At 42.1% G+C, this 22,559-nt stretch overlaps 2 protein-coding genes and 1 pseudogene across 2 annotated transcripts in view; 1 reads left to right on the top strand and 2 right to left on the bottom strand.

The window, feature by feature from the left end:
* The window catches only part of LOC140294513 (protein NLRC3-like), a 1,060,349-nt gene that overhangs the window by 131,439 nt on the left and 906,351 nt on the right, over window positions 1-22,559 (top strand). The gene's annotated exons all lie outside the window — the stretch shown is intronic.
* On the bottom strand, window positions 7,638-18,952 carry LOC140296269 (NLR family CARD domain-containing protein 3-like). Its single transcript, XM_072379709.1, has 12 exons — window positions 18,890-18,952; window positions 17,626-17,736; window positions 17,437-17,541; window positions 16,727-16,846; window positions 15,156-15,234; window positions 14,786-14,993; window positions 12,862-14,638; window positions 12,284-12,449; window positions 12,061-12,065; window positions 11,838-12,011; window positions 8,928-8,974; window positions 7,638-8,801 (listed from the first exon to the last, which is right to left on the bottom strand). The coding sequence occupies exons 2-12, from the start codon at window positions 17,691-17,693 to the stop codon at window positions 8,254-8,256; spliced, it is 3,297 nt and encodes a 1,098-aa protein (XP_072235810.1). The 5' UTR covers window positions 17,694-17,736; window positions 18,890-18,952; the 3' UTR covers window positions 7,638-8,253.
* LOC140296253 (caspase a-like) lies at window positions 20,100-22,361 on the bottom strand (annotated as a pseudogene).

Genomic DNA, 22,559 nt, shown 5'->3' with positions numbered 1-22,559 from the left:
GAGTCCACCTCCTTGCTGTAGTCCTGGATGGTTTGGCCCTTCTCAGTTCCTGCCTGTATGTGGGGACCATCTGTATGATGCAGTGGTCGGAGTGTCCAAGGGCAGCGTGGGGGATGGAGCGGTATGAGGGTTTTATGGTGGAGTAGAAGTGGTCCAGTGTGTTGCTGTCCTGCATGGCGCATGTCACCAGCTGTTTGGAGCTCGTCAGTTCCTGGGAGAGGTTACACGAGTTGAAATCTCTCATCACAAGAACTACAGAGTTTGGCTGAGAGGTGGAGAAAGGAGCTGCTGAATCGTTGTTGAACGTGTTCAAAGATGTACTTAGTTCACTTTTCTGATCATGTTAAGACCAGATGTGAACAGCTCCAGGGCGCCGTTGGAACCACTGTGTGTCATTCATTACTGTAAAAACTGTGCACCATCCTTTCCTCTTTCTTTATTCCAAGATCTTCTTCTCCACTTCAGCTTTTGGCTAAATCTAAACACAGCTCACATGTCTTTGGACATTAATAACATAGATCACAGTGACATATGCAACACTTCAGATAAGCAGCTGCCCCAGTATAATTACAGATGCTTAAAATCATTGTTATTTTATAATATTGCTTCATGAACTGTGAGAAGCATTACACAGAGGGTTCATCTCCAAAGCAGGAGTTTTGGTCTGTCTGCAGCCTTTTTATTTTAATGTCAATGACCAGTTCAGCAGGTGTGTCCCTCAGAGGAGCTGGAGGCAGCTGTTCAGGGCTACTTTTTTAGAAGAAGGTTTACTGATTGGAAAGGGGGCTCCTCACGGTGACACTTTGTGGGTAAGAGCCTGAATAAGGGCAACTTCTTCTTCTTCTTGGTTGTTGAAGACGTTTCATCTCTCATCTGAAAGCATTATTCAGCTTTAAACTAGTTGGTGGGAGTATGGACTTCTAAGCATCAGAGTGGTCTTTTACACCAACACGTTGTGCTACATTCAGTTCTTCACTGGCGAGGTTTCAATCTGAAGTTCCCTTAGATCAAAAATGTCCACAACCACACAGATGCAAACAAAAACGTATTCAGACAGAAATATTAACCACTGTAATGAGGTGTAGACTTATTTATTGACCTCCTTGCTTTGTTCACAGAAAGTTTCAAGAGTTTTTTTCTCTCTCATGATCTAACTTTTCTCCGTCTGTGATATTGGCTTTTTTAGCGTGAGGTAAAAAGGATCCACAGGAGTCTGGAGGATGGACACAAATACAGGGGAATGAGAGGTATGCCTGACTGCACTGGGATGTTGTTTCCTCACCTGTGAGTCACTTTGGATCAAAGCATCTGCTAAATGACTAAATGGAAGTGACATTAATGTCCATGATGACTGTACAGAAACATTCCACAGAACTGTGTATATGAGCTATCTTTGTAGAAACTGGATGTTTCAGGCTGTTAGTCTCAGTTGTTTCCCAGATATTTGCCACATAGCTCGCTGTGAAAGCTGCCTTCAACTTAACATGTAGAGATATAAAACTGTGGAGCTGATGGATCTAAAAGTGACCTGAAATCACTTAAAGATGATTGTTATTTCAGTGTCAGGGGAAGGAAATCATATCACTATCAGCACATAATGAATGTCCTTGTGTAAATGCTTTGAGAAACGTGTTGAGCATCATGCCCTCACTGTGCATGTGTTCTGTTTCTGAGCTGTAATGTGGGACAAAGACTTCACATGAATTTAGGAAGTTTTCCTGCTCCTGCCTCAGTCTCAGTGCACTCTGGATTCATCCTCTGGGAAGCAGAAACATCCACAGGAAACTGATGAACATCTGTCCAACAAAATCAGCGTCCTGATAAGCTGCTGCTAGAAGGACAAAATCCTGACCTGAGATCAGTCCAAGATCTGTCTTTTAAAATGGAATAAAGTGAAATGATGTGGTGAAATCTGCTGAAAGCTGTTAAACAACAAGTGCTGCTTGAAGTGTTTTCATGAAGAGCTCATTAAACTTTTTAATGGAGGAATGGACTTTATTCCAGCAGCAGCACAAAGCAGGAGATTCATATTTATCTGGACATTTGAATGAAAACATTCAGTATTAAATAAATGTCTTTAAAATGTCTTGCTTTTATTTATGGTGAATTGAAGTTTCATTTGGATCATTTTCCAGAACAAATCTTTGCAATGTTCACAGTTTTTATCTTTGAACCCTCAGAAAACTTCTCTTAATAATAAGAAAAAGTTGAATAAAAGTTTAAATAAATAAAGACAGCAGAGAGGAAGAAACTCCCTCAGCTCAGTATGTTTGTGACTCTGTCTGAGATGGAGGTGAAATATGTGAACCTGGGCTGTGGTTTACTGCTCTCTCACAGCCGTTCTGTTTATTCACAGCTGAGAAATCATCTTTTTGAGGATGACCATAACCTTTCTAATCATCACCACTATCTTTATTAATATCCAGAATCACTGTGAATGTTTCTGCTTCTTTCTTCTGGTACCAGTATATCCAGTTTTCATCACACTGGTCAGTTCCACAGCTGAAGGAGACACTTTGACCAACTCTCCTGGTCAGTGTTCACTGGTCCTTGATCAGCTGTGCTGCCATGGCAACCAGCGCTGTAGAGACACAAACAGACAGATGAAGGTCAGTGTGACAGTGTGTGTACCAGGTGGAGTTTGCTGGCTCCTGATTGGCTGGAAACACTCACCTGAACACAGACAGCACAGAGCAGCAGCTGGGAGGAAAAGCATTTTGTGCAGTGGTGTTTCCTCTGGTGAACCTGGGGAGAAGTGGCGCTCTGATGCAGCTGAGGCCAAACAAGGACGAGCTGTGAGATCAGACCAGGGCCACGTGTTTTCTAACAGCTCCTCAGAGCTCCCATCAGCCCCTGCGGCCCACAGATAAGACCGCTGCTGCTGACTGACAGCTCAGCTGAAGCTGCTGTGTGGTTTCATGATTCTTGATTTGAATCTGACAGCAGATGATTAAAATCGGGGTCACATGATGCAGAAAGACTAAAAAACATTCATGTTCCCACAAACACATTCAGCTTGGTGGTGAATTTAGTAACACACACTGTTATCTGTTGTTTAAGAGCTGGGATGAAAATGCACAACTACAAATCCACACAGCTCCTCAACTCTGATCCAACTCTTCAATGTGTTTGACTTCATTCAATAATGGAGCTGAATTTCTGCTGACTTTCATTCTTTTCCCACTCTGTCTTCTGACATGATGGATTTAGTTTGTCATGTTGTTCTTCATCATGTTTCCATCATGCAAACAAAGTCCTGTCAGTGTTCAGCTCTCAAACAGTTCACCTTCAGTTCCACTGACACACTGATGCCTGTGAATTCATCTCAAACTGACATTTTTATCAGTGCTGCAGTCTGTCCTTCACTCACATGGGTTGTTCTGGATCACATGGCTGGAACATGAGATTTCCTCTGACCCACAAACACAACTACACTGCTGTCACTGTGCTGCTTATTGGGCTGTGAATGTTGTCAGAACAGCTTTTGCACAACAAGCTGAAGATGTGGCTGTTGTGCTGCTTTTGATTCACAGTCAGTGTAGACAATATGGAAAGTAGAGCTCAGGAGGTGCAGCTGAAGCTTTTGCTTCTTTCATCATTACTTATAGAGATGACACTGAAATGCTTTTGTATTCAGAGCTTTTATTGATTGTTTAAGGGTGACAGCTTCATGACACTTTCTCCAGTCTGACCCTCACTTGGAACACAATCAAACATACTGGGACATGTGGGAAAGGATCACAGTGTTCATACTGTACATATCTGAGAACATCCACAGGAAGACACTTTATCATTTACATGCTGATTCTGTCATTTTAACATCTTTCAAAGTCAGATTTGTACTAGAAATGATGTTATACACTGTATGTTGACACATAGAAATAATCCCATTCTGCTGTAAGCAGCTCTGAATAGAAACAACCATAACTACACTGTTATTACTGTATTATGTTGATGCATGAAAACAGCTGAATGATTGTGCTGGAAACACTGAGAACAGCCTGAAGATGTGGCTGTTGTGTTACTTTTGCTTCACAGTCAGTGTAGACAACATACAAAGCAGCTTCAAAGATACTTCCAGGTGAGGCGTGCAGAAAGCAGCTGTGAGCACCGTAACATACAATAAATACATTATTACTGACCTGGACACTGATACATTCAGATTCAGTTATCACATATATATAAAGGATCTGCAGGTCACTGCTTCTGTTTTCATTTACATTTCACTCAGCATTCATACAATCCATGTTTCCCACCATTGCCTGGGCTCTATGAACATGTGCTGCATATTATTTACAGTTAAGATCATAAAGCTGAAAAAGAGAGCAGAACAGCACACGTGATGACTGGTGACTGAGAACAGAGCACCATCGCTGCTGACATCACAAGAAGTGATGTCATCACTCATTATGACCTCCCAGTTCTGCATGACATCACAATGGAAACATGTCATCAAAGGACATGACATCACTGTAGTTTATAAAAGCCTGAAAGACAAACCGCCTGAAAGACAACACTTACTTAAAAAGACCTTTTTGAGTCAAACCAAAATATCCTCTCCTGCACTTCTGTGGGGTGACAGAGTAGATGAAGAGATTCTGGAGAATGAGTCTGAGGGTTTCTACATATTTCCCTTTGAAAGAGGCAAAGAGGAAAGTTCTGAGGAAGTTGCCAACAGGCCAGAAGCTGTAACACCGAGCTCAGAAAACGCTCAATCCCAGGTCTCTGCTGTTTCCAAGACACCCAACAAAGAAAATATCCTGTTGTTAAACGAGCAGTCAGAGGTCTCTGCTGCTCCTGTGACTCCTCACTCAGAGGATGTCCAGCTTGTGCAGAATCAAAAGTTCTCAACTTTTTGGAATATGCAGATTATATAAAGTACTGTGGTCAAAAGTCTTAAAACACACCTCATTCCTTTATGTTTTGCCAGGATTGTGTCATTTCTTTAAGTAGTCTTCAGGAATAGTTCTCCAGGCTTCTTGAAGGACATCCCAAAGCTCTTCTTTGGATGTCAGCTGCCTTTTGTTCCGTTCTCTGTCAGATGATCCCACACTGCTTCAATAATGTTGAGGTCCGGGCTCTGGGGAGGATTCATGCCTCCATAAGACCTGTTGCCACTGATTTTCAGTCCACTTCTTGTGTCATTTGGCATAGCTCAGCCTTTTCTCCCTGTTTCCCTTCCTTAAGAATGGCTTCTTGACAGCCACCCTTCCATGGAGACCATTTCTGATGAGGCTTGGGCCAACAGCAGATGGATCAGCTGAAGGTCCAGATGCATCTCTCAGGTCCTGTCAGGTCTTTACTGGTTCATCCCTTGGGTTAGGAGCCTTTTTTCTGCTTGAATGATTCATAGGTCAGAGTTAAGTGGCTTAACAAAGAAAAAACTCATTCCTCTGAAAATGCTCAGGTACAAGGGCTGGACAGAAAATGTCCAAAGAAAAACTCTGAGAGACCTTCAGAAAGCTGGAGAACTATTGATCAGGACCACTTTAAAGAAGACAGGACAGTCAGAAAGAAATGAGGATGGATCAGGACTTTGTAATGAAACTAATTCCCACTGTTTTGCCTTTTAATGCGATGCGATACAACCCTTATTAAACAAGTTTAATGACATGTAGCTAAATGCTGATTTTTGCTGTAAAATACTCCTGAATACTAAATACTCTGACAATACGCAGTGTTGTGCAAGTTCAAACTTAAACTTGTTCAAGGCTGAGTTCAGTCTTCTTTCCCTCTTTTATAACTGGCATCTGTTTTAGGACGCCACTTTATGTCAGTTTCTGTTGTGCTGGCTGATGTGGGAGTGTTGCTGTGTGCTTCCAAACATATCTATAACTACACATGTCTGGAACTATCCAAATGCATTTGTATATATGGTGTTTCTGCCCGTGTCTGGTGCAGAAATCATTGCACAGTCTGAAGTGAGCATCAGTCTTATGGGGAGCCGAGGTTAACACGAAGCAGCAGAAGCCACCAAACAAGCAACCGAACCACCATCTCTGCACCACTTTGAGAAGAGATTATTTACATCTGTAGGATGCTAAATGTAAAGTGAATTGCTTCAGTTAATAATGTGGCTCAAGCAAAGCTTGGATGATAAGAATGGTTTTATGAACTTCTGAGGAATAAGTTGGATTTAAATGAGCAATAACTGTCTGATCTAAAATGCACTCAGATAAAGATCAAGTCCATGCATTCATTCAAGCTGTGTTTATACCACATTAAAAATGATCATGAACTAAACGTTTCCAATCAGCTGAGCCCTCATTTCACCTTCGTCAGTTCAAATCTGACAGAAAATACAAACTCCATGCACAAACACTGCTTTAGATTGATTTCAGAGGTGAAACTGCTGCAGCTGCTGGTCAGAAAGAAGCAACCTGAACCTGAGTCCGCTTCAAAGTAGGTTTCACTCTCCAGTGTAGAGAGCAGTGTAGATGTTTGCATTTTGGGGATTTTATGTTACTTTTGGCTTGTTTTTTTTAAACTTGTTAGTATTAATGTATCTGTTTGTGTGATACTTTTTTTTTTTAAATTCTCTATTTGGTGCAGCTAACATGAACATGACAGATCAGCATGATGATCAGCTGTCATTTCACATCTTTATGGTCCCACCAGAGGACAACAAAGCGTGAACCGTCTGTACTTAAACTGTAATCTGATCTTAAAGACTCTTTGTATCTGTTAGTTCCACATTTGACCCTAATCAGTGTAAAATTAAAACATTTTAACAGCCTTAAAACATATTTAAAGTGGCTAATTGTTAGTTCTGCCAAAGCTATGGTACCTGGTTCTGGTGGTGGGTCCTGGTCCTGGCTGTGGCTCTGTGGTTGGGTGCTTTCAGCTCTCAGTCTGGTGTGTTTGAAGGTTTCTGCCCAGTTTTCCCTCCTCATGCCTGATCTGAGCTCTCAGCTGCTGTTTTTAACAGCAGGACGACACTCGACTTCATGAGGTTGCTAAAACAGCAGCTTCATTGTTTTAGTCACGTTTCCAGTCCAGTTGGTTGCGGGACAGACATCAGACCGCTCAGAAAAACACAACCGCTGTGAGAGAAAGATTTTCACCTTTGCAACATTTTGCTTTCAACCTCTTAAAAACTAATGTGTTGAATGTTTACAGCAGGAAAACCAAGAATTTTGTAAACTTTTGATCATCACACGTGCGCGACCTTCCAGCTGTTTTTCAGCTTCCAGGAAGTCTTGTCTGTGATGGATCCTGATAGAAAAGCATGACTCAGTTATTTCAGAATAAAACTCTCTGCAGAAACAAGTTTTGTTTTAAGGGAGAGGTGGAAGATTTACACATTTAATGGGGAAAATAACTCCAGTCAGATATCAATATATGATCCAAATCTTCAACAATCAAACAAACAACAATGTAGTAACATCTCTGTGAAACATCAGCATCAGATTCCTTGAATCATTTACGCTTTAAGGAAGCACGGCTGCATTTAGGTTGAAGTTCAGCTTTATTATTGTGAATAATTAGAAGAGAATACAGACAGGAAACAGAACAGATTTTATGAAAACAATATTTAGAGTAGATAACACCATATTAACCCAAACACTCAGTTCTGCTGCTTTCTTTGTATGATCCATGTTTTTTTTTAACAAACTAAAACACATTTAAATAGAAAGACACATCTGCCTTTTTTTCCTAACAATTTGACCCAATTTTCTGAGGTCTTAGGGAGATGTATGAGACAGGCTTTGGTCAAACTCTCTGCTGGTGTCATCACAGAGTCATCACACCTATGACAAGTTAACCAGGAAGAAAGTTTCTGACAGAACTCGACTGTCTCTGACAGAACTGAGTTTAAACCAGAGTCCCTAAACATTGGAGCAGAATCAGTGAAGATCTGTCAGCAGGTTGGAAATTCATCTTGGCTGATTGCAGCTCAGTGATTCCTCTCTGATATCACAGTTTGTCACATGTGCAGCAAACTAACTGCAGCTGACATGAACTGAATGGTCTCAGTTGAAGTGAGCTGCAGAGAAATACAACATACTGATATTCAGTGTGAAGCTTTGACTGGAAAAACACAGAAAAACAACATCCTGGAAGAATGGCAGCTTCCATCTTTAAAGGACTGGAAGAGGAAGAAGTTTCCAAGGAATCATTTAGAAGAGTTTCAAACAGAAACTGACTGAATCCATGAATCTGAAAAGGTGTTTCTGAGTGAAAGAGACAGACATGTACAGACTGAACTATCTGTTCAACAGTAGTTCTCTGACAGGAGGAAACTCTTTATACTCAGCACAGAGACAACCAGGAACCAGATGAACAGGACCAGAACCCAAATCCAGGATGCAGAGGTTCTTCAGTGAATGTGGTGTTGAAGGTGTGGAGGTGGATCAGTGTGTCAGAGGAGACTCTGTAGAAGGACAGAGTGCCAGCAGGACGGTCCACATACACTGCTGCTCTGTTAGAGACAGAGGAGGAGGAGGAGGAGATGGTTGTTCTTCTGTTATTGTGCCAGACACAGTAACCTAAACGATCAGAGCACCTCAGACTCCAGGACTGATCACTGTATCCAAACACACCCTCTTTGCCTCCTCCTCTCCTGGTGATTCCTCTGTAACTCACTGATATAAAAATGTCTCCTGTCCACTCGACCTCCCAGTAACAGCGACCAGTCAGAACATTTCTACACAGAAGCTGAAGATACCAGTGATCAAATCTGTCTGGATGATCAGGATATGACTGATCCTCCTCCCACAAACATGTCACCTTCCTGTTGTTGTCAGACAGTTTCAGTTTTCTGTTCACTGTGTTTGTGTCGATTGTGAGTTGACAGGAATCTGATGGAGAGAACAAACACAATCCAGCTGCAGTTATTGATCTATCATCTGTGCACTTTGATCAATGAGTGATGTGACAGTGTGAAGATGGTTGGATGTCATGAATCAGATGAAGAACACACTTACACTTCCTCAGACCTGGTGTCAACCATCGTTCTCCAGCAGGCTCCACCCTGAAAGGAGGAGGGGGGTCAGAGCAGCACAGTCTCTTTCTTTTTCATTATATGGCTCACACACACACATGTTCTACACTGAGAAAGATGCTGACTGCTAATGAGTCCTTCACACAGCCCCACTTCAAAAACACAGAAATATCCCTTTAACTGGATTAATAAAGTCTCTGAATCTGCTGAATATGTTTCCTTACAGGCTGTGCATTAACCAGGAGATGATTGCTGGTATGTATGTTCTCTTTGTGGTCCGTTTAACTCAGAAATTACATGATAACCCTCCATCATTCTGACAGATCCACGCTGTTTTAAGGGGACACGGCTAATGCTGGCAGACATTTCCTCCTCCTCCTTACAGAGGTTTGCTCCTCCCTCGCTGCTCGTCATCACTTCTAACCAGCTCATGAGCCGGTGAAAGGAAAAGGAGTGAACTGTGGTTATGGAAGTTATGGAAATAAGTTATCAAAGTATGTGGACAGTATGGGATGTTTCAGAAGTTTCATCTCCACTTCGGATCAGACTTAAATTACACTGAAAACATTTGTACACACGGTCTGAAGAATGTGTGAGGAGTGCAGATTCTCTTTATTTAATGTAGGAACATTTGTATGAGTGGTTTGTATATCTGTATGTGAGATGGAATCTAGACCCACCCAGGTGGACCCTGCCTCTCACCCTGTGGCTGCTGGGATAGGCTCCGCCTCCTGTGACGATGAATGAATTAAGCAGGTATAGAAAATGGATGAATGGAATGGAAAGTCCCTGGACTTTGGATCATTTTGGATGGATCTAAAACTGAATTATTTGGACACTGTAACAGGGAACCTGTTTGGTGTAAACTAAAAGCAACATTTAAACAAACAAGTACTTTAAACCAACAGTGAAGCCTGAAGCTGTAAAAGTAATGATTTGGGTCTGAGGCAGGGCCTGGTCAACTCTCCATCATAGAATCCAACATGAATTCTTTATCATTTCAGAGGCTGTTTGAGGAAAATGGGAGACCATCTGTCCAAAAACTGCATTTGAAGCAGGGGTGGACCATGCAACATGACAATGACCAAAAACATTCCAGTAAATCCACCAAAACATTTCTTAAAAGGAAACAGAAACAGGGTTCTGGAACAGCTCAGTCAACGCCCAAAGAAAAAGAAGATTGGGAAGATAATGATGAGGAAGATTTTTCCGAATTTGAAAATCACATTAACGTCAATTCAGAGTATGACAGTGAGTTTTAAACAGGCTGAATTTGATGTTGAACCAATGCCAATGTGAGCAGGTCAACAGCCAACAACAACACCAGTTCATCAGCAGCCAGTCAGCAGAGGCCCATTAGCGCCAGAAATGTGGATGTCACACATTAAGTTTTAGCTTCTCTTCATTGACTTGAATTCAGAATAGAATTTAAGATTCCTCTCCTCACATTATAAAGCTCTTAATGACTGAGCTCCATCATATCTTAACCCTCTAGGGTCTGAGCCGTAATGACGTCATGCGATCTGATCATGCCGACGTGATCATAGACCTCAGAGGGTTAAAGATCTCATTGTAAGGTCTTTTTCAAACAGAGCACTTTCTCTCTCAGACTGCAGGTTTTCTTGTTGTTCCCAGAGTTTCTAAAAGTAGAATGGGAGGCAGAGCCTTCAGTTATCAGGCCCCTCTCTTGTGGAATAAGCTACCAGTAAATGTCCGGGAAGCAGACACCCTTTCCACTTTTAAGATTAGGCTTAAAACTTTCTTTTTTGACAAAGCTTATAGTTAGGGATGGCTCAGGTAATCCTGAAACATCCCATATTCAAGCTGCTATAGGCTTAGACTGCTGGGGGACCTCATCTGTCACACCTTTCCTCACTTTGCTCTCTTTTCCCCCTGTTTAATTTCTCAAATGATATTATGTACATGTGACATGTCCCAACAGGTATCCTTTGAATGGCGTTATGGTGTTTTTCCCCCCTCTTTTCCCTATTTTCTGTCTTCTCAAACCCCAGCTGGTCGAGGCGGATGGCCACCCTTCCTGAGTCTGGTTCTGCCAGAGGTTTCTTCCTGTTAAAAGGGAGTCGTTCCTTTCCACAGTCGCCACAGGCACGCTCAGGACGGGAGATTGGACTGAAGACCAGTTTCGGTGCAATCTGTTGGTTTCCTTAGCTAGGATATTGTTTTTTGGATTGGCTCTATATTAATTAATTGGATTATTTGAAATTATAATTAATTATGATAAAAATTAATTGAATTCCAATTGGCTTGAATTGGACTATATTATTTAAGTGCCTTGAGATAACAATTGTTGTAATTTGGTGCTAAATAAATAAAACTGAATTGAATTGAAAATGAAGTGGTGAAACTGCATGGATCACTTGATGCAGCTAGATTGAGAGATTAAATGTGTGATCTGTAACTATTTATAATTTAAAAACCCAGACTGTGTATTTTTAACTCCTAACTGTAATCATTGGTGAGTGAGAACTAACCAACAAAGTGAACGACTGTGGACAACATGTCAAATTGGTCTTGAACTCTGATCTGAACTCTGAAATCTGGTCTTGAACATGGGAGTCAGCTGATGGCCGTTTAACATGAACATCATCACATAGTGAGATGTAAGCTGTATCTCTGTAAGAGGAAAACAGTCTTACAGTTTTTCAACCTTTATGTTGAAACTAATGTTTTTGTGCTGCAGACCAACATAAAGCTGTTAAATGTTCTGCGTAAAGATCTGCCTGAGTGAAAAAAGGAAAAAGGCTCCTACACGTAGGTTCATATAAAACTCAGAACCAGCATGAAGCAAAAAGTCAGGGCTGAGTGAAGCACAGAAAACATTTCTTCCTCCTCCATCAGACATTGTGTGATGCTGCAGCAGACCTCTCCATACCTGAGAGTTTCCAGCTTCCACTGTGGATCCTCCAGTCCAGCTGATAGCTGCTTCACTTCCGAGTCTCCTGGATGGTTGTAGCTCAGGTCCAGCTCTCTCAGATGGGAGGGGTTGGAGGTCAGAGCTGAGATCAGAGAAGCACAGCCTTCCTCTGTGATCAGACAGCCTGACAGGCTGCAGAAAACAACACAAGTGGCAGATACTGAGAGAACTGCTCTGAAACTAAAGCTGAATGTGATCAAATGTGACATCACACACAGTGTTGCACCTTCTTTGAACATTTCTGCTTGTTTAGAGCTGTTTCTAATTTAAACACCATCACTGGGTTAAAAAAAAAGACACCAACAGAGTGACCACCCTGAACAGGTCAGCTGTTCATCCATGACTGTAAAGCAGAATTAAAATGATCAGCAGTTGAACAGTTGAATGAATCCTGACCTGAGAGCCTCCAGGTTACAGTTTGGAATCATCAGTCCAGCAGAAAGCTGCTTCACTCCTGAATCCTGCAGGTTGTTGTTACTCAGGTCCAGTTCTGTCAGACTGAAGGACTGAGAGCTGAGAGCTGAGGACAGAGCTTCACAGCTTCTCTCTGAGAGGTTACAGCCACTCAGTCTGAGGAGGAAATGAGATGGAAGGAAATAACTTGATCCATTAATCAAACTACAATCGTATTTGATTAGTGGAAGAGTTATGTTTCCCTGTTTGTTTCTGTTTATTTGTCCATGGATATAAAGTATTTAAATAAAATAAGTTATCCATCCTCCATTAAATATCCATTCATAATTAATTAAATAATTAATTAATAATTATTTTATTCTAATAAAATTAATAATCATTCATAAAGTGTTGCCACATTCTTGCAGCATGTTTCTTTCCTCTTTATGTAAACTGATCTGATGTAACTGTTTGCTGTGAATCTGTGTTATCTACAAACTGAAATTATCTGAAAAATAACTTTTGGATTATTTTCTCACCTTTTAACAAGTAAACAGAGAATTTAAAACATATTTATCTCTGTACTTACAGACCTTTGTTGGAGGCTTTGACCACTGGCAGCAGCCTCAGAAGAGCCTCCTCTGAAGCAGAGTATTTCTTCAGGTCAAACACATCCAGATCTTTTCCTGATGACAGTAAGATGAAGACCAGAGCTGACCACAAAGCAGGAGACAGTTTATCTGTGGAGAGACTTCCTGAACTCAGGTAACGTTGGATCTCTTCCACTAGAGAACGATCATTCAGTTCATTCAGACAGTGGAACAGATTGATGCTTCTCTCTGCAGACAGATTCTCACTGATCTTCTTCTTGATGTAATCAACTGTTTCCTGATTGGTCTGTGAGCTACTTCCTGTCTGTGTCAGCAGGCCTCGTAGGAGACTCTGATTGGTCTGCAGTGAAAGACCCAGGAGGAAGCGGAGGAACAGGTCCAGGTGTCCATTTGGACTCTGTAAGGCCTTGTTCACAGCACTCTGGTAGAAGAGAGTCTCTTTTAGTGTTTTAGACTTCTGAGACCTTGATTGTTCTTCCATCAGGTTGACTCCAGAGTTGATGAAGGTCAGATGGACATGAAGAGCAGCCAGAAACTCCTGAACACTCAGATGGATGAAGCAGAACACCTTCTTCTGGTACAGCCCTCTCTCCTCTATAAAGATCTGTGTGAACACTCCTGAGTACACTGAGGCTGCTGAGATATCGATGCCACACTCTGTCAGGTCTGATTCATAGAAGATCAGGTTTCCTTTCTGCAGCTGCTCAAAAGCCAGTTTTCCCAGAGACTCAATCATCTTCCTGCTCTCTGGACTCCAGTGTGGATCTGTCTCAGCTCCTCCATCATACTTGACCTTCTTCACTTTGGCCTGAACCACCAGGAAGTGGATGTACATCTCAGTCAGGGTCTTGGGCAGCTCTCCTCCCTCTCTGGTTTTCAACACATCCTCCAGAACTGTAGCAGTGATCCAGCAGAAGACTGGGATGTGGCACATGATGTGGAGGCTTCGTGATGTCTGGATGTGGGAGATGATCCTGCTGGCCTGCTTCTTATCTCTGAATCTCTTCCTGAAGTACTCCTCCTTCTGTGGGTCAGTGAACCCTCTGACCTCTGTCACCATGTCAACACAGTCAGGAGGGATCTGATTGGCTGCTGCAGGTCGTGTGGTTATCCAGAGGCGAGCAGAGGGAAGCAGTTTCCCCCTGATGAGGTTTGTCAGCAGCACATCCACTGAGGTGGACTCTGTAACATCAGTCAGGGGCTCCTTGTTGTGGAAGTCCAGAGGAAGTCGACACTCATCCAGACCATCAAAGATGAACACAACCTGGAACTCTTCAAAGCTGCAGATTCCTGCTTCTTTGGTTTCAGTAAAGAAGTGATGAACAAGTTCCACCAAGCTGAACTTTTTCTCTTTCAGCACATTCAGCTCTCTGAAAGTGAATGGAAACATGAACTGGATGTCTTGGTTGGCTTTGCCTTCAGCCCAGTCCAGAGTGAACTTCTGTGTTAAGACTGTTTTCCCAATGCCAGCCACTCCCTTTGTCATCACTGTTCTGATTGGTTCATCTCTTCCAGGTGGGAGTTTAAAGATGTCTTCTTGTCTGATGGTTGTTTCTGCTCTGCCTGCTTTCCTGGATGCTGTTTCAATCTGTCTGACCTCATGTTCATCATTGACCTCTCCAGTCCCTCCCTCTGTGATGTAGAGCTCTGTGTAGATCTGATTCAGAAGGGTTGGGTTTCCTGCTTTAGAAATCCCCTCAAACACACACTGGAACTTCTTCTTCAGAGCAGATTTAAGTTTACGTCCACAAAATTCTGAATGAAAACAACAAATAACATAAGTAAATAAACATTTAAACCCTGTAAAGAATGAGTATTTGAACATGTGTTGTTCTGTGTGTTGAGACATCAGTAAATGTGTCATTTATCCAGCAGGTTAAATCTTTAGAGAAATCCTCTTACTGCTCTGCAGACGGTCAGCCAGCTCCTCCTGCTTCATTCTCCTCAGGAAGTGAACTGTGATCTTCACTAATGCCTCTCTGCTGCTCCTCTGCTCTTCATCCTCATCCTCCCTCTGACTCTCTAAGCATTCTGGGTAAACTGGACTCAGAACCTTCTGGATCTTCTTCAGCTCCTCCTTCACAAAAGTGACCATGTTGTCCTCCAGCAGCTGGAACAGAATACTATATGAATGAGCCAATCAGACTGAAATCATGGAGCCAAACATCAGATCCATGTTGGACACACTGACAATCCACTGGTCTACAAAGTGCAGCATGGAGAGGACTGTGAACAGAATAGATGGAAAAGTAGTTGTTGTACATGTACAGACCATAAATATGGAGTCCAGCTGTGTTTGATGCTGCTGGGCAGACTGACCACTGGGAACCTCTGAGCTCTGCTGGTCCACTCTGTGGAGGAATCATGAAGAATGAGCTCACATTCTGTCTGTCCACACCGAGACAAACACAAGGTAAAGCTCCATGAAGTGATGTGTGGATGTGAACAGTGAATCAGAGGACTCCCTGTAGTGGGAAAGCTTTACTGGTCCTGCTGATCCCACTGAGAATCAACAGCTCAGTCTGCAGCTGCTTGGAGCTTTCAGCTCACTTTGGTTGGGTCCAACAGCTCTCAGCAACCCCTTCAGAAAGCTTTCCCTCCCTGCTGAAGTGCCCTGGAGCAGGGCAGCCAGAGCCAGTGTGTGCTTGGATCAGACTGGTTGTACTGGGCAGCTCCCAGTGTGAAGGCCTCAGACGATGACTGTGCAACATCATCTGATGATTATTTCCCAAAGACAGGAGACAAACTTTCATTGTAGCTTCCAAAAGCTCTGTTTAGTTAACTGGAAGAAGCAGAGTTACTGTCTGTTCACCAAGTTTCATTTAACTTCTCAAAGCTTTAAGCAGCTAACCAGCACCCTGGTGACTGTTCCTCTCCTAAACCTGGAACACATCACACCTCCATCAGCTTGATGTGGTTCAGACGTACAGGTTTTTAATTCTAAATAAATCTATCTGTCCTCCATCCAGCAACACCTGCCACCTGAGTGGAAGTTCCTACCTACACTGTGTTAGAGCCAAAGCACAAAGGTGACACCTGCTGGACCAGCTGGTGTCCTACAGACACTCAGAAACACCTCCTGCAACATCCATTCTTTCCTCTTTGACTGCTGTGTTTGTGGAAAACATCCAACACACACCGCTTCACATATGAACATAGAAATGGATGTGAAACAGAGCTGAGCTCACTTTAAACACATGTTGGAATAAAAACTGTTCAAACTGACTCTGCTACTGTTAGAGTTTTTAGTTGTTATCTCATGATATACCCTGTGTTACAATTACATTCCTGTGCTTTAACTGCACTCATATGCTATGCTATGTGCCATATATGGATCATATACTGCATTAGTTCCAATCATGTGATGATGAAATGTATGTGCGTATGAACAAAGGGAGATGCCACAAGAGTCTTCCAGAGGTCAACTGAGTTCAAACTACAACACACAATGCCTGATTCAAACTAGTTTATAGATGTATCTCTTTGTATGATTATGGTCAAGGTCTCACACTCTGAATTTGCAGATGTGTCTCCATACCTAAACATTAGACAGAGTCAGGCGCTCTGAACTTTCTATGCAACCTTTTGTTTTGTAAAGCTCTTCCCCTTTTCTTATCTCTGAATAAAACTAAGCTGGTGCAAGGAGGGAGTCAGAGATTGCTGGAGGTTGCTTAGACACATAAACCTGTGGCTGAAGCAGCGACGGCTCTCCCCTTTTGCAAAAGCTGAACTTAATATTGATCACTTATGTGGTTCTTTCTGTTTAAGGTGGGACTTTGTTAATAAGGAACAAAACCCTATCAGTTACACTTTACTCTGTTACAACATTTACACTCAGCTCACCTCTGAAAGGATGGATGTTGGTCTGATTTGAAGTCATTATGACGATCCATTGAATCCTCACTCTTCATGGACACACAGCTTGTTCCAAGTTCAAGTCGAGGTCTGAGTCTCTGATGGATCCTGACAGAAAAACACTTGTTTTTTTCAAAGGGTTGAGAGTGTTTTCCTGTTTGTGTGATCAGATTCATTCTGCTCTTTCAGAGACAAACTACAGCTGCACCACACTGGAAAACACTGACTTTGGAATATTTGATTTTTCTGGAATATAAAGTGTCAGATTAAAAAATGAGATCTTTTCACCAGATAACATGAGCAGGTTTATTAGGAGAGAATTCATAACAGATCAGTTACTAACATTACTGGGCTGATTTGGTCATTTTGTTCTTGTTTCTTCAGAAGGACGTTTTAAACTGACGTCATTAAACACAACGTTTGAGAACTGTAATATTTCTACATCAGCCGCCCTGTTCACTACATAATCAGCATCCTGTGAAAAAGCCACATCAGTGGACAGATATTCAGCAATATTCTCCCTTTGTTTTAATAAAGAGCTGCAGGACTGAACTAAAATATCACATTACACACATGATGCAGCTAATTAGTCTCATCAGAGACATCAAGAACTGATCCAAGTCTCAAGTCATTCAGCTGAAAACTGGTTATCATCTGAAACATGATGCAGCCTCCACTGAATACTGACAGATACTCACTGTTGGGCTGATGGAACATCATGCTGGAAATCAATAAACCGATCATGTGACTGGTCGCTCTTAATGGACACACAGCTGGGTTCTGGTTCTGGTTCTGGTTGGTTCCTGTGAATAAAGGTGGTTTGGTGATGTGAGTGCTGAGCTCTGACATGGAGAACAGTCATGGACAGTTAGAGATGGTCATCTCACCTCTGAGCTTTGCTCTGGCTCTCATGTTCCCCACACAGAGTGGTTTTAGTGTCCTCACACTGATCCATGCTGCTGAATTCACATCAGCTCACACACACTTTCTACCTTCATCTGCAGAGGAAACACAAATCATTCATCTGCACATCAACTCACATCCTACTTTCCATCATTTGGGCTGTAAAAAGATCAGCTGCTCCTCTGATTGGCTGATGCTCTGTTTCATATCAGTATCAGTTGAATCATTAGTCATTAATTGTGTTTCTGGAGTCTCAGCAAAGTGATGCTTTCAAATAAAACACATTTTTAATTAATACATGCAATAAAAGGTAAAACTTAAAGAAGAAGCTTTTCAAAACTCCAGTTCCAGCAATTTCACTGTTCATACAGAGAAACTTATCTTAGAGACGCCACGAACAACTGTTTTTCAGGTGATGTTTTCAATAGTTTTTTATTGACAGTTTGAAATATTTAGCTACATAAGAAAAGACAATAGATAAAAAAAACCAAAAAACAATAGATACTAGAAAAAAGTCAAGCAAACAAAAACAATCGAGTATTTTTCTGTTGTTCTACTGGTGACCTGTCCAGGGTTACCCCGCCTCTCGACCGATGACCCCTGGGATAGGCTCCAGCCCCCCGCGACCTGACCGACGGATTCAGCGGGTATAGAAAATGAATGAATGGAGTATTTTTCTATTCTAAATGACATGTTGTTGCAGCTCTAATTTAGCGACACAATAAAGCAGATTTAAAACTGATTTAAGTTTGTTTGTGGGATGAAGAGACATTTTTATTCAGTTAAGACAAGAAACTGAACACTGAGAAACAAGGAAAAACTGGTCTGACATGTACTGACTGTTCTGGAACACGGAGGAGGGTTATGATCAAGGTGATGGAAATTAAAAATCTTGAAAAACCTGCCTGACTCCTGTTATACAGCAGCAAAACCACACCTTCATCCAGGATGTTACTGTTTGTCTTTAAAGGCATAAAATACAAACAGCAGTGAGTTTCTGTGTCTGACTTTAATGGAAAAAAAAACCACAGTTATTCCCACAAATTAAAACACAATGGGATTTATTTTGTGAATAAAACAATAAATAATATGTTTCTAATCAATAACAATGTAAATGATAATCATGCAGATTTTTCTTCAAACACAACAGTGATCAAACTGGAGCTGAAATAAGAAGTGAACATGTTCCCCAAACATTACAGAGCAGAAACAAACAGGAAAGTTACTGAAGACAAAGTTCAGACTCACAGTTTGTTCAAACCAAGTGTTGAAGAAGACGAGGCTCCACAGACTGAGACACAGGTGAGCTGCTGCTGGAATCAGTCAGAGCTCCACCCCTGATGGGGGCAGGACAGGTAGGAGGGAGGAGCAGCAACAGGATCTGATTTCATCTTTATCTCTGAGTTTAACAGCAGCTTGTAACCTTGTTGTAACATTTCTGATTTGTTTTAAAATGAATGAACAGTTTCATCAGTCTTTCTCTCACTCCTGACTCCTATCAGCCATCATCTGCTTATTTCCTCCATCATGTCTCACTGAGGACTTTTCTCACATTAGGTAGGTGTTATGAGAGTAGCGTTGCAGATGTGCTGTGTGTGTGCGTGCACGCGCGTGCAGAGTGTGAGCGAGCGAGCGAGCGAGCCAGAGCGAGTGCGGGAAGAGGGCAATTGAGCGGACGAGAGCAGGAGTTAATAACAATAAATGTACAGTGGAACTATTCCAGTTGATGACAATAAAGCCACATCGCACTGCCAACCCGGAGCCCTTGTGTTTTGTGCTCTCCGCTGCTGTAAGAAGTGAAGGGGGTTAACCCCAAAGTAGGTGAGACTACACTTCGGCCCCAGGAGACAGCTTCTCCCCTGTGCTGCTCGACTACGGTCCGGCAGCCAGACAGGAACCCGGTTAACATTGGCAACCACGAAGGGACTAAAGACCAAAGTCAAGGTGGTTCACCACGACCGGCTGAAGCCCTATCGCTGCCATGACCTGCTGGACAGCTCCTGGGTTATGGAGCAAGCACGGCGCTGGACACCTTTGGAGGTGTCACCCCCAACCTTGGACGTGGATCCTGCAGACCCTGGCCTGGGGCTGTCCCAACTGTTTTCCAGTGCTGACGGTGCTCTCAGCTGCCCCTCAGCAGATTCCACAGTGAACGTTCCTGATGCAGCTGCTTCACTCTCCACCTTTCTTCCTGTGGACTGTGCTTCGCCCGCCCAGGCTAGTGGGGATGGTGTGGCGAGTCAGAGCCAGCATTCTCAAAGGCCGAACCACCAGCCAGGTATGGTGAGTGGGCCACTCACTGAGTTCATGGACAGTTCTCCAGTTTAAAGGACAATTTAAGGTTCACTGTTTTGCACTATCTTGTGCTGTTCAAACTTATCGTTAGTTTTATAAGTTCCTAAGCAAAACAGAAAGGCTTTGAGATGTAGTGGATTGATAGCCATGTCAAATATAACAAAAGAGAATAACAAATTCACGATCTATCTTTGGTAGGCATCTGTGTGTGGCCAAAAGGAGTGAGGCAACTTTCAAAGCATTGCATGACCTGTGGGATTGAGACAAAAGGTCCAGATTGCTTAAAAAGATAAACAACAATAACAGTAATGCGTATCCCATTTCAACAGAAGAGCTGATGGATACTGAATCTGTTAATAGCTGTAGGCTAATGCTAAATAATTACAAGCTCAATTGCTTAAGGGAGTTAAAACAACACATGTGATCTGGTTCATGTAAAATTAACAAGTAATCCTAACCCTTGTTGCCATATGGAAGAAGTTTCACTTAGTTGAATGATGTAAAGGCTTATTTAACCTGAACTATGACTAAGTCAAATTATCCATTAGTTTTCTTGAGAGTGATTAGCTGGATACCACATTTTCTGCTCTCTCTATATGAGATACATTGGCTCTCCTGGTCCCCGTTTCACATGACTAAATAAAAGTTTACTTACTTTTCTGAACAGTTCTTCAATGTCTTCCTTGTGGGACCAAGTGTTAAATACATGAACAATGTATCGGATAAGAAAGCTTCCATCTGTAATGGATCTATAGAACCTAGTATGTGGAAGAAAACAGAAAAAACATAGTTTCGTGTTGGTGTTTGATCAAACGTGACGTGGTGGAAAGAAGAGAGATGCATCTGTTGTGATTTCAACTTTCCCTGCAACCACTGGTGAGTCAGACTCTGTTTTATCATCCAAAGGCAGATTGGGTTGTACATCAACTTGCCCTCCCTCTTCTGCAACAAACAATACATAAGTTTACTCAGAAGTGTTGGTTATACAGCAACATAATTCATCCTGACTGCAGCGTGTCCAGATGCACCATTTTACCCACATGTGCAGTTTCCAACCAGGGAAGAAAAAACCCTGGACACAATCTACACAAATGTTGAAGACTGCTTCAAAGCCCTCTGTAGCCAAACACTTGCACACAGACTATTTTACCTCCTTTTCTGATACTGCAAAGACAGACAGAAGATACAGCCTGAGCAACCCATATTACTCCCTCAGAAGTGTTTGTTCAACAGGAAACGCCTGAGACAGAGGAAAAGTCTAGGGACTGACCTGGGGAGGTATTCTTATATGAATATTATGAGCAAATACATGCATGTTGATGTTTTATTGAGTAAAAAGAGAATCACCTCCTCTGCAGGCCTGGATGATGATGATCTTTGGTTTGTTCAGCAGTGCGGGACAATTCTTTGTGCCTAAGTGCTCGTAAAGGTGGTCAATGTTATATGTAACACCATCTGTGCCATAAATAACTCCAAATCCTCCATGAGTCATGATAACAACAAACACACTGTCTCAGTTTTGGATGTTTGGAGAACTGAATTAGAACATTGTCGATCTCCTGTTAGAACAGAAAGAGACACACATCACTCACTGAATCAGTTCTTTTAAAGCGAGGAAAAGCTGTTTTTTCTCTTTACAAACTACCTGTGCAGGCAAATCTTTATAATTCACCACTTCATATCCCAGATGAGTGAGCAGGTTTTGCATGGCCTGCTCATCTTTCTCAGCTCCATGTCTGGTCCTAAGATAACCTCTGGTAAATTGTATATTATTGATTAGGAGGGCCACGCGATTTAAAATGGACTCCTCAGTCACAGCGTAAATCTGAAATGATTTTATAAAAGTAATCGAGTCAGTTTAACAAACTATAACTTCACATCTTATATATTTAAACCAATCATCGAAGAAGGAAAAATGAAAAACAAAAAAAAACATCAACTTTGAACAACATGATTTCATATGACATACATGTTCATCCTCAGCATCTGTCTCAACATCATCAGTGATGATGTGGCCGTGGATGAAGGAGTCCGCTTCTTTTGGGAAGTTGCAGTTGGAAACAAAACAGCAACATCGCCATCAGATGACTTGAATAACACGAAGCAAAACTGATACAAAGCACAGTACAAAATAACTCTGTCAAAGTTCAACCTGTGTGCACCACTTTGGTGTTTTTCTCTTCACCTGACTGACGAACTTCCCTCGTCATCTTCTTTAATATCAAACTCGTCACTGCCATCGCGTTTGTTGTGTATGTCCTGACCAACAAATCCACCGTATCTGGTCTGTCAGCTTTCTCCAGGTGAGACTTTTTGATGGCTGTGAAACCACCCAGTAACTCAGGTACCAGTGGAAAAGTTTCAGCTCTTTATCTAGCAAATCCTCCAGAATTTCCCGCAGCTGCTCCTTCACAGGCGTTTCCATATTTGTTCTAGAAAAATATCGTTGCACATTTTCAGATGAACTGAAACTACAAACCTGAGGAAGTCTCAGTTTGCAGTAGTAATGATGAAATATCTCCTGTAGAGCCAACCACTCTGCAGCTGTTTTCAGCTTTCAGATCAGTCTCTTTAGTTTAATCTCAATGTATTCATAAGATTTTCTCTCCCTGCTGAGGTGCCC

Source organism: Leuresthes tenuis, unplaced genomic scaffold (assembly GCF_036924035.1).
Source record: "Leuresthes tenuis unplaced genomic scaffold, fLeuTen1.0.hap1 SCAF_1, whole genome shotgun sequence".
Taxonomy (NCBI): Eukaryota; Metazoa; Chordata; class Actinopteri; order Atheriniformes; family Atherinopsidae; genus Leuresthes; species Leuresthes tenuis.
Note: the sequence above shows the minus strand (reverse complement) of the source record. Positions and strands in the feature narration are given on the sequence as shown.